Source organism: Condylura cristata, unplaced genomic scaffold, assembly GCF_000260355.1.
Source record: "Condylura cristata isolate star-nosed mole 26May11 unplaced genomic scaffold, ConCri1.0 scaffold00031, whole genome shotgun sequence".
NCBI lineage: Eukaryota > Metazoa > Chordata > Mammalia > Eulipotyphla > Talpidae > Condylura > Condylura cristata.
In genome coordinates, this window is record NW_004567132.1 from 16,467,014 (window position 1) to 16,479,809 (window position 12,796).

Sequence of the window (12,796 nt, forward strand, 5' to 3'; positions counted from 1 at the left end):
CGGGGCATTTCAGGACAAGCTCCACTGACGCTCAGCTCATGGGCACCTGGACTGTGTGCTACTGCTGTGGGTTCTGGCCGTGGCCACAGCTGTGCCTGAGCAATTGTGAACGATTTTTCACTGAGATGTCGCAGTAATAAGACAAGTACAGACAAAACAGACAGGGTGATGCTTCTCCTGGAGTTGATATGTGCTAGCGAAGGGGCAGCTTCCAGAAATGTCCTTGAACCCTTTCCCAGGTCCTCTCAGACCATCTCAGTCCCTAGCTCTGTTTTCTCATAGCTCTTTGAGGCAAGTAGCATCAGAATCTAGCTTGTGTGTGTGTCATTTATGTGCTGTTTGGGGCCGGCACCATGTAAGCACCTGTGCTCCAGTGAGTAGTGGGAGCCTCTGGGGGTGTGTGCAGCAGAGACCAGAGGGGAGGCAGCCTGAGCTGGGCAGCGTGAGGGGCAGGGTTTCAGGTCGAGAGATCGGAGGAGAGCAGTCCCTGAGGCAGGCCAAAGACAAGGCTTTCAGGACAGATGGCAATTGTCTGTGGTGAGGGAGGATGATGAGGGTGGCAGAACCCTGGCCACACAGGGCCTGTGGTCCAGATTGAGGAGTTTGGACTGTGTTCCAAGAGCTCAGCTGGCCTTTGATGTGCTGTAAGGTGGGGAGGAACAGTTAAGGTTGGAGGTGTGTTTTATGGTGTGTGAATGTGTGTTTATGACTTGGCTGTATATTACTCTGACTCCATTTCGAAAATGGAAGCAGATATCCTTACACCTCCAGAAGATAGTATAACAAAGTGGGACCTCTAAGTCACATTTACGGAGCGCTCACTGTTGATGCTTCGCTGAGCAGGGTGGCAGTGTGTACTGCAGTCTAGCCACCAAATGTGAGCCCTGGTACACGATTTCTCTGACCCAAGAAAAGGCCACCTATTTCTTTGTTGTCCAGGCAGTGCTGCCCACTAATCTGTGCATCCTATGGACGGCATCTGTGAACAAAGCTTTTGCTTTGTTCTGTTGAGCTGGGCCACCTGAGCCTGCAGAGGTCCCACAGGAGAAAGGGGTAGTTGGAGCAGGTGTCTGATGAAATGGGGAGCCCTGGTCCGGCTGCAGGTTGTCAGCAGCTAGTCACGTTTAATGTAGACAAGGAAGGGGTCACTACGATGGTCAGTGTTCTGGCAAGAGTATCTGTTACGACCAGACGTGACATGTCAATCACGAGTACTCCCGAAGAGGTGCCATCCTGCAGTCTTCCTAATCTGAAACAATACACGATGGGGCCTGGATCTTTTGCATACAACCAAACTACACACCACCAGGACAAGTTTCTAACTAACATGAAACCTGTGTAGTGAGCCCGTAGGTGTTTATTACATTATTTTCAGTACATTTTAATATTTTCTTTAAATACTGCAATGTTTTGAGAAGTTTATTTTGTAAACCTTCAGTTACCTTTCTTGTGTGTATATAGAAGACCTGGCGTGTAGGCCAGATGTGCGGGGGGAGTGAGAGGATTCACCTGAGACAAAGTGGGAGCAGAGCAGGTGGATCTGCTGAAACACACTGCTGAGGGGAGCAGTAAGCAGGACAGGAGAGGTCTTCTGCACCAGTGGATTAGCTACTGGCTGGGGATTGGATTTAGGTTGTAGTGGTGATAGCACTGACATGTCAATCCCTAAGGCACCAGGCCCTATTTTGAAAAATTTAAAATATGAATCAAAAAAGAACTCAACTCCGAAGTTCAGTTGAGTGTCCCTACTGAATCTAACGTTACCCAGGCAGAAACCTAATAGCCCAGGTGAAGTGTAAGAAGATCTCTGTGGTCTGTCCCCACCCTCTTCCTCTGTATTCTCATGGGCTTCTGTGGCTTCCTCAAAACACTGTGACTTCAGTTTACAATCAACCTTTTTTTAATCTTTCCCCAGTCATGCATAATAGTTGTAAGTATTTATTGATATTAAAAGTTATCAACATATAGGTAATTTAATATATATGGTTTAATTCCATTTAGAAAACATAATATAATGTACACATACATTAGCACTGCAGAGTAAAAAGTCTTAAGTGGTTTCACCACTTAAGTATCTGTAGATAGAGGTATTATCGGTGATTCTCTTGTAAAAGATGATGTCGGTAGGACTTAGCCCACTCCAGGCTCTTATCCCCGCTTTCAGATGATGAAATTGAGGCTTGGGAAGCTCCTGGCTCTGCTACAGGTGACTGTGAGTCTAAAAGGACACAGCAACCACTATGAACTCCTAAAGGTCAAGCAGGTGTGTTATTTTAGTCTTTCGGTTAACCGTTTTAATGTGTGTAACCCAATGGCACTTACTACACTGACATTTTTGTGCAGCCACCACCTCTTGTTTAGTTCCAAAGCATTTTCATTATCCCATAAGGAAACTCCTTACCCATGAAACCATTGCTCCATTCCCCTCACACCCCCAGCTCCCTGCAACCACGGATTGTTTTCCATGGTTTTGTCTATCCCTAATGTCTCATTGAAATGGAGCCATGCTATTTGCGTGCTTCTTTCATTTTATATTGTCACATGGCATGTCAGAGTTCACCAATGTTTTAGCAAGTTGCTTTTGTGGCTGATTGAGATTCCATTGTGTATCTACCTGTACGTTTACCCACTCAACAAACATTTAGGCTTCGCCACCTAGTGGCCGTTATGAATATTGCTGCTTGAACATTCCAGTGCAAGTAGTTGTTTAAACACCATTTTCATTTCTTTGAGGTATAGTCCTAAAAGTGGGATGGCTGGGTCACACAGCAATTCTGTTTTATATTTTGGAGAGCTGCTAAACTCTTGTCCAGTGATTGTACTGTTTTAACATTCCACTAGCAATGAATCTATTTTCTTTTATCTGCTTCGGCACTGCTGCCTGGTACATACAGGGGATAGCTCCACCAGAAAATTATTCAGAGAAATGAAATGTCTGGCACTGTGAAACTGAGATTTCCCTATGCTGTACTATTTTATATCCACAACATCCCAAACTCTAATGTTGGTATTACTGTCCCCACTAAAGCCCAGAGAAGCTGAGATAGCTTACCCAAGACCTCTCAGGGCATGGCTGAGTGGGAACTCAAGTGTAAGCAGTTCTGATTCCCAGGCCTGTATGTTTTGCTTTTTTCAGTATCACATGCTGACTCTGTGGGCAGCTGTCTGGTAAGTATTTGGCGCAGTGTAAAGTACCATATGCGGAGAACCAACTCTGTCTGATGGGTTAAGATTCACTCCCTGAACCCCATCATCCATCCTATTGCCAATGGTCAGGCCATACTTAGGCCCGAGTTCCACTATGTGACTAAAGCGCTGTTAATTTTTCAAGATCCAATTCAGTCCTACTTTCACCATCATTATTTCTGACCTCTCCCAACCACACAGACCTTATATGTCCCCCCATGCCTACCCTTGTGATGCTTGGCAATTCTACGTACTTATTGCTGTTACTTACTTAACAAGTAATTGTTAAACTAGACGTTAGTCTCAAGTACTGTGATTATTTTACTCAACTTTCTATTGCCCGGAGGAAGCTGGCTGTAGTAGGTTATGTTTTGAGTCACTGCTTCAAGAGTTGTGAGATTTGAGAGCACATGTAGACAAATGCTTGCCATCTATGAAGAACGTTCACCTACAGACCACGCAATACCAACGAGAGGGCAGTCTAAATAGGCATTGTCTTGGAAATCTCAGTAAGAGAAGAGAAATTCAGGACATTTAAGCTTCTGGAATTGCTTAAGCAAGGGGTCATATCCCCTAACTTCTCCTCAGGGTTCCTAATAACCCAAATTCATGTCAGTGCCCTGGACTTCCACTGAGAACTCATTACTGATGAGTGAAAGAAACAATGGCAATGGAATTAAGGTAGAAAGATAGGTCATCCTTGGTAAGATGTTCAGAAATTCTAGGGTAACTGACCCACTCTAGAGAAATGTTCTCTAACCAAACTTTATTTTTTTTTTTTAAGATTTATCTATCTATGCATACAGAACTGGGGTACAGGCCAGAGGTGGTGAGAGGATTCATCAGAGAGTGGGGAGCAGAATAGGCAAATTGATGAAGTACACTGCTGAGGGGAGCAGTGAGCAGGTCAGGAGAGGTCTGCCGTGCCATGTGGTCACCTCCCTGGCTGGGAACTGAACTCCTTCCTGCTGCAGTGGCTGCGGCCATCTTCATAGTGCTGTGCTCTAATCAGTTGCGCCACCATCGAGGGCCCAATAATACATTTTAAAACCACTTTTTTTAACATACAAAGAACTACGAATTCACCTTCCCCAGTAGCCCAACTTTTCAAAGTGGCAAATATGTCTGTTAAAAGCAGCACTGCTGGTGAGCTAGCGTGTACTAGCTAGCTCTGTGGCTAGCAGTTCTGTGCTACTATTGGGAGTGCAAAGACTCATCATATTAGAAGACTGTAAATTCATGACCTCTTGCCCAATAATATAGAAACTATCCTAAAGAAGTGGAAATGTGCAAAAATGAACATTTTAAAGTAACAAAAATGTGGAATAAGTAATGCTACACACAGACGAAAAGAACATGTTTTAGTAATGGCACAAAAAGATAGGGTGATGATGCCACTGGGAGCACAGATCTAACTCTGAACCCTAATCACAGTGAAGTTTCAGCTTTCTACACATTTATGATAATGCCATTATAATAGAGATATCTATTAACTTTATAATCAGGAGAGGGAAATCAAATTTTTTGTAAATGCTTAAAAGTTTTTGTTGACGTTTCTGTCATTTCATAAAACATCTTTTGTTGACATTCTACAAATGATACCATCCAGTAATGTTCCAATACTTTCTTCTTGTGAAGATAATTTATATATCTGCAAAAGACAAATTATGACATGTTAGTATATACAGATTAATAAGTTTGTTATGCAAGTGTGTATAAATATAATCATTTACCAACCAATGAGTGGGGGAAGTGGTATAAAATTACAACTGTGACTAAAATGTGTAAAGTAATGAGAATTCATCATTTATGTCCAAAGTTCCATTTAAATTGCAGTTATGGTGACATCTAACCATAGAAACCAAATGTGTTTCTAGCACATATCTAGACATTAACTTCATACCAAATTTACTTTACATTTTAAATGTACTTTTTAAGGGTTACTATTCTTCATTAAAGTGAAGAATGTTTTTGTTAAGTTTCTAATTATTTTTATATAAATTTGGATCTATGCTTCAAATTATATTAACCTTTATAAAGTTTAAAAAAGAGCACTGGTGATTTTTAAGCAAAGCAACCATTAGTCAATGGTTTATCACTTTCTAAAAATATGGATTTACAAACCTTCTTGACATCTGTAATATTTGTTATTTCAGGAAGGTCTTTCAGGGAAACCTGATGACCTTCTACTTGAGAGATGAGGTATTCCTGATTTATCTGCTTTTCTCCCTCTTCAACATAAACAATTAGAATTGAAGTATCATTTGCTGAGATACCAAACTTTTTCAAAGCTTCTGAAATCTAAGGAGGAAATAAAGACAATGAACTGGTAGTTCCTGTATCTGAAATCTCTCTCCATTTGCTTTCTTCCCTAGTCAGGGTCTTATTTCTCGTATCCGAACAGTTCTCTCAGCTTACAGCTCTTCTTTTCCATCATTCCCTCTTAACATCTCCCAGTTCTGTCTTTAGAGTACTTCTGGCTCTAAGCTGCACCTTATTCCTATGGCTGAGACTTGTTGACATGGTACACCATTCCCCGGGCCCCAAGAGACCAAGTCACGTGCTCCCACCTCCCAGCCAGTCTGGACTGGCGTGTCCATCCTGTCACGTCACACTTCTGGCCCATCCTTCTACTCTGACCTCTGCCTTTAGTGCCTTCATCCTTCCAGTTCAAGTGCCATGCCCCACTGTACCCTCACTCCCTACAGAATGCATTTTTTCACTGTTGCCATAGATTTGAATTATTATTCCTATTATCATTTAGTTTAAGGCATTTGAACTTTTATCTTGTTCCTCTGTTTCCTCAAGAACATATTTTTTCTTCTGCTCTTCAAACTATAATGGGAACTTGGACAAGCTCAAGATTGGTTTCTTGAATTATTTCAAATGATCTCAAAGAAATAATTATCTGGGAAAAAAAATTTCAGGTACTAAATTCTATTACTGTGCATTTTATAAACTTTTCAAACACCTGTATTTTAAACCATGCTACAAGTTTTCCTAATTTTTCTCTTGCACTATTACTTGGTAGTGTCATTAATAGTAATTGATAGAAATAGTAACTAAAACCATCAGAAAGGTTTGTTATTTTTTTCTTTTTTTTAAAAAGACTATTTATGCATATAAAAATTGGGGAACAGGCCAGAAGTGTGGGGTGGGGGTGTGTGTGAGAGAATTCACCAGAGTGGGAGCAGAACAGGCAGATGGACTGAAATATACTGCGAAGGGGAGCAGTGGGCAAGACAGGAGAGGTCGCTGGTGCCATGTGGGTCACCTCCCTGGCCAGGGATCAAACTCGTGCTGCGGTGGCTGCACGTAACTTCACAGTGCTGAGACTCAAACCCCTGTGCCACCAGGGACGCCCCAATTATTTTTTTCTTATGTGCCACATATGGAATGTCACTAACTCAACTTTGATTGCCAAAGTACAACCAATCAAAGATACCAAACTACAAACAACAAACTTCCTATTCACTGTGTATGTGAATGAGCCATGTGTTAAAAAGCTGTTCTAGGTTTGTCCCAGGCAGGATTCTGGTATATGGAAAAGATATGGACTCTAACTTCGAGGAGTTTATAGGAAAGTAAAAAATGCACATGATAACACACAAATACCTATGTCTAATTATTATTTAAGAGCAAGACTTCGATCATTAGGTTAAAATATTGAAGCAAAGAATGCCTTCTGCATCCTATGTGACAAGAAAAACACAGCAGTTAATTTAACTGTCCTCACTTAACTTGGCTGTAATTTTGTTTACTCATGCTAGAAACTGACTCCAAAGCTTATTTGTTTGCCTAAGTAAAAAGGCAGTGGTAAAAAACTCAAATCTGTCTAGGGCTTTCTTCACATTTTGGTTTGTCACCAACAAAAGACTTAACTTAGTCTCTGGCCCTCCCTGGTGGCGCAGTGGGTTTCGCATGAGTTCGATCCCCCACCTGCCCTGGATGGTGTGGCAGACCTCTCTCCTGACCCGTCTGCTGCTCCCCTCAGCAGTGTACTTTGTCCATCTGCCTGTTCTGCTCCTCACTCTGTCTCTGGTGAATCCTCTCACCGCCCCTGCACCTCTGGATTGTATCACAGTTCTGTATGCACAAATAAATAAATCTTAAAAAAAAAAGAATTTAGTCTCCAACACAACACTGAGGAACACACATGCTACCATGATAAGATCTACAGAAATAAACTAAGTCTGTATCAATTACATTATTATTTGGGGAAAGGTTGAAAATAATTTCAGTAGATAGAGTTCTTGTTTTCATTTTTCCCAGTTTGTAGAGGTGAACTGCTTTATTTGCTGCCACAAGTATCTGAAATGGGTCGACAATCTACCAAAGAGAACAAAAAAATAATTACACACAGATAATCTGGAGCATTCTGAAGATACATGTCCTCTCTCAAGGTAATTCCAGTGTCAGACTGTTTTACTTCACCATAATTCTATGGCCTACATTTTCAAAATTATTATCTCTCTCTCGTTTTTTCAAAATTATTACCTCAATGGCCTAGGTGTTCAGAAAAACCACAGAATTTAAAAGCTATATGAAATGGGGGGGGGGGGTTAAAAAACATTTATCAAGGTCTAATATTATGGATAAGGCCATGTTCTAAACATTTTACCTTTATCATTCCTCAGATCTACCATATGAACTTGGTTTAATTATTCACATGTAATAGATGAGGAACTAATGCACAGAATGTCTTAGTTTGAGTCTCGGCTCTGATATTCACCACCAAAGTTACCTGGGAAAATTACTTAGGGTTTTATCTGTTACATGAAGATAGTCATAGCACTTTTTGCAGGGTTCTTGTGAAGACTGAGTTAGAATATGTAAGATATTTGTAAGTGCCAGGAGCAGTCTATAAAAGTTGTCAACCATTAGCTTCAAGCCATAGTAAGTAGCAGAACAGGGATGAACGACACGTGATCTCATTGGGTGTGCTTACAACTTCAAATTCAGATCAAAAGGTAGAGATGCAGGCATATACCATTATGTTAGAGTTAAAACATGACATTTCACATTTCCTAGAGGAAAGCTACGTACTTCAGTTTCTATTCAGTTAAATTCAAGGTTGAATAAATCTGACTCCATTCCACTGTTTAGGTAAGACTATTTATCTGATGACAATTTTTGGCTAACCAATAATATCATGAAAAACTAACATTTCTAAATGCCCCTATAGTTTATTCATTCTCCCTTTGTACTTACCATTCTAGGGTTTATTAATGAACCATCAATAGTACCTTCCATGACTCTTTTTCTCAAATCTCCAGCATTTTTTACATCTTTAAATAACAGAAGGGTCACCCTGCATTCAGGAAATAGGTCCAGCTGATGAGTTAGCTGCATTTCATTGATAAGCAGGATTCTATTGCACAAACTAGAAAGAAAGATTTATTTTGATTAAAAGTTAACAAATATCCTCCCTAACAATTCAATAAATTAAAATAACATAATAAAATGGCCAACGTGTTAAACTAGAAAATTTCATCCCAAAGGCACATTTGACATCCTCATGGGATGTCTCCCTACCCCTGCTGTCTGCAGTTTCCTTTGCCTTTCCTGGGAAAGGATCAAGGCTGCTGACTGGTCCCTTGCTTGTGTATGGCTGACAGAGAGCTTCCCCAACAGAGAACTTGGAGTAGAATTTCTGTAATTCTTTTAGACCACAGCTAACTGAAACCTCACTCCAATTCAGGCTTTCAAGCTTTCCAATCTCCACATTTTATTTATATTTTAGCAGGATATAGACACAGATATTAAAGAAGAAAATGGTTTTATAGAAGAAAGTATGACCTTTGACTCAGATATTCACACATGGAATTTAAACAGAGGCGGTAATTATTAAATAATCACTTAATATTGGCCATTTCTTAGTTGTAAGTTTAACAAGGGCAGAATACAAAAGACCTAAGCTATTTAGGTGAGGAAATATGATAGGCTCATTTTATCCATTTAGTTGGCTGGTTCCACTTCTAGAACACTTCCTAAAGAAATTATTGGAATTCCAAGGACTTAAAAATAAGATGTCCTGTCATTACTCTTAACAGTAAACTGTTGAAAACCACCAATCTAACCAGTATTGGTAGATTTTAAAAAACATTAAAAACTGTAGCCTTGAAGAGTAGGTAAGGATATATGAAAAAAGCAATAAATAACACTACATGAAAACATCTGATTGAAAAGAAAGCATAAAATGTGGTCAAAATGTTGTTTTTTTTTTAAAAAGTGCACACACACACAGATACCGAAAGGAAAAAAACCTTTTTTTTCCCCAAAAAGTTCTCTCTGACTTGGTGGAATCACACCTATATTGTGCTGCTACAATGGGGGGGGGGGGATCAAAGTAATGTCCTAGCACACAGCAGCTCAGTCTTCATTGTCCTGATAATGTCAGATGGGTAAAAGACGAAAAATAATGAATAGGTTCCTAATTACAGAAAACCTAACATGAAGGATATCTACCAAAATATGGCCATTTGGGGTAGAATTATAGTTTTTACTGTTCTTTACACAAAGTATTTTTGAGTGTTTATGTTCTGAATTTTCTACAGCGAGTACCCAAAACCAGGGAAGAAAAAAACTTTGGTTTTGGGTCTTAGAATGGGGAAAGGACCTTTAATAAAAGTCAAAAATGTTTTTACATAACCCACTCATTTTGGCTCATAATCTCATAATCATCACTGAACACCAATCTCTTATACCACATCTAGTCCATAAATTCTTAGCAACTTTACCTCCTAACTAGCATTCTGACCGCCAACTTCTCTCTCTGCCCGGTGCCACATCTCATCACAGTAGCGGCATCTTAAACGTGGAGGTCTCGCAATTCCTGCTCTGCAATGATTCATCGGCTGTGAACGGATGCCTCCTCGGCTCCCAAGCTCAGAGGCCCTGCACTAGATCCTTCGTCGGCCCCACCACAACATTCCTGAGTCCCTTGCTTATCAGTCTCCTGTATGCTCACTAAACCGTATACTGTTTCCCTGGTCTATTTCCAGAACCTGGCTTCCGAAGGCGCTTGATAACAAGGCCGGCGGGAACCACTGACATCGTCTAACAACGTGATCGCAGCGGCCGGGGCTTGGACAGTTTCTAGTTTAACAGCTTGGCCCCTCACCTCCAGTTCTCCCTCTCAGTACCACCCGGCCCAGCCAGGTCCAGCTAGCTGGTGAGCTTGGAGCACGCAAGGTCGAGTTCCGGTCCGTTTTGAAGAGCTTCCCCTCGGAAACAAACCCTCAAATTCAGGAAGTTTATTTCTTCCAGGAGTCAGGTCGGCGGATGAGAATGGAAGTAGGACCTCCCGCGGTCACTTCCGGCGGTGGAAGCGGAAAGGAGCCTGGGTCCGCGGGCAGAAGCTGAGGTCTGGCTTCCAGTGTTGACCTTCTTAACGTGTTTTGCGTCTTCTGTGCAACCGCAAGTGCTGACCAAGATGAGTTCTGCCTACTTCCCCGCAGCTTGACATTCGGCAGTTCCTGTCCTGCACGGACACTTTTCTAGCGGCTTTTTACCGCGGCACGTCACAGGTGACAGGACGTTGTCAGCCTTTTTTCTTAAGCTTCATGAAACTGGTGGGCGCTGTTAATTTAGTCTTTGGAACACATTAGGGTCTGTCCCAGGAAGCCGTAAAAAGAAATTGACAGACTTTATAGATAATTAAGCAGAGTAGAAAACTTTATTCAAGTCTTCTGTATTCCATTGAGACTCCCCCCATGGAAAGACTCCTCCATACTTCTGACCATCTTAACCCTTCCAATGGCCAGTCCAGCCGGAATACATGGCCTGTAGTCCAAACACTTTAATCAATTCTAAAGTGCAGGATGATTGAGAAGAGAACTTGGGCCCAAGGGTCAGGTAGACCGAGCTTAACCTGAGCTCTATATAGCTTGAAGAAATGCAGTAAGGTTTGCTGGCTAGGCAGAGAGGGAGAATGTGGTCCAAGAGGCTGATGGTGCTTTCACAAAAGGGGGCTAAGACTTTCTTAGAATGTGTTTTCATATTACTGTAGATGTAAATGAAATAAATACTAAAGAGTGAAAAAAGGTATCCTGTAGGAAAAGGATTAGTTCAGTAAAGGGCTTGGGGGTTACTGTAATGGAACTGAACTGAAAATGATTTGCTCCCACAACCAAGGGAACAACTTGAGAGTGGGAGGCGTAAAAATGCACACCCACCATATACTCAGCAGATGCCTGGTACACAAAGGAATGAAGTGTACTTCAGGGGACTCAGGTTGCAGAAGGCAGAAGGCTTTGACAAAGAGTTACAAATGGATTTGAAAGGCATAAGCCATTCAAGATTTCCAAGAGGGGATTAACTCCAGTAAATTGTTTTCAAGATACAATTCTAGGGCAGTTGTTAGAGGTGTTAGATTAAAAGTGGTTCAGAGATCCTGGGTGGGATCACTCTTCATAGTATAAGTGTTGTGGTTAACAGTGGAAGATCAAATTATGACTTGGGGTACTTGATGGCCTACATTTCTGGGACATGATGTATAAAAGTAAGTTTATTGGGCTGAGGATAAACTCCAAATCCAGTTTTAACTGGCAATAAGAGTATCGTTCCACTGGCTGTGCAGAACTCAGGCCTGCATCTCTAGTCCACCCAAAACTCATCAAAATGACAGTATATTTTTAAAGATTAAAACTAGTAAGAGAGGGCCCTCCCTGGTGGTGCAACAAGTTAAAGAGTAGTACTATGAAGCTTCTCGAAGCTGATGCAGCACAAGTTTAATTCCCGGCCAGGGAGGTGACCCACATGGCGTGGCAGACCTCTCCTGTTCTGCCCACTGCTGTCCTCAGCAGTGTATTTCAGTTAATCTGCCTGTTTTGCTCCCCACTCTGTCTTTGGTGAACCCTCTCACTCCCTGCATCTCTGACCTGTACCCCAGTTCTTACGCATATATACAATTTTAAAAATCTTAAAACAAACAAAAAAAAACCCAGTAAGAATGGTGCCATAACAATTGGTTTATGAGAGATACCACTAAAGAATTCAAAAACGGTAATTTAAAACCTAAATGTGTACAGCAGGGGGAAGGTAAACAAAAAACAGCCTTTTTATAAGGCCACCACCATAGCACGACCAGAGCTTCCATTAGCTTTGAGTGCTTCAATGATGCAAAGATGGACAAAGATCTTTGGATATTTCAAGAGTACCCCAAACATGATAGGCAGGCAGCAACAAACAGGATGAGAGAAGAGAGAATATGTTGAAACAAACAATATAATGGTGAGGACAGACTGGGCAGATAGAAGTCTACTGCTCTCACAATCACTTCTGCTGCTGGGAATGGAGGAGCAACCCATGGCTCATGCTGTTTCAATGAACTGGTACAACAAAGTTATGGCACACAGGTAATTTGGTGATGGGAAGCCCACGGGGATTGCAACTGAGATGGAAAAAGGCACAAAATGATGTAAAAATAAACTTTTAAAAAATAAAATTTTTCTAGCTTAAGAGAATATTTTTAAGAGCAAGCAGATGGACTGTGAGGAGATGAAAGAATACTCCCACTCTAGGGGAAGCCAGGTTATGGGAGACCATTCCTCTCTTAAGTATATGTAAACAAAAAACACTCAGTAGGACATCTGTGAAAAGATTTTAC

The 12,796-nt window shown here is 41.2% G+C and overlaps 1 protein-coding gene across 2 annotated transcripts; it reads right to left on the reverse strand.

Moving 5' to 3' along the window:
• Positions 1-4,120: 4,120 nt before the first annotated feature.
• TPRKB (TP53RK binding protein) lies at positions 4,121-10,390 on the reverse strand. Of its 2 annotated transcripts, none has more exons than XM_012731449.1 (5): positions 10,310-10,390; positions 8,398-8,569; positions 7,393-7,515; positions 5,311-5,487; positions 4,121-4,837 (listed from the first exon to the last, which is right to left on the reverse strand). In XM_012731449.1, the coding sequence occupies exons 2-5, from the start codon at positions 8,536-8,538 to the stop codon at positions 4,751-4,753; spliced, it is 528 nt and encodes a 175-aa protein (XP_012586903.1). In that variant the 5' UTR covers positions 8,539-8,569; positions 10,310-10,390; the 3' UTR covers positions 4,121-4,750. The 2 variants fall into 2 exon arrangements, with proteins under 2 accessions (XP_012586903.1, XP_004691587.2); XM_004691530.2 differs by having other exon boundaries at positions 9,927-10,384.
• Positions 10,391-12,796: the final 2,406 nt, after the last annotated feature.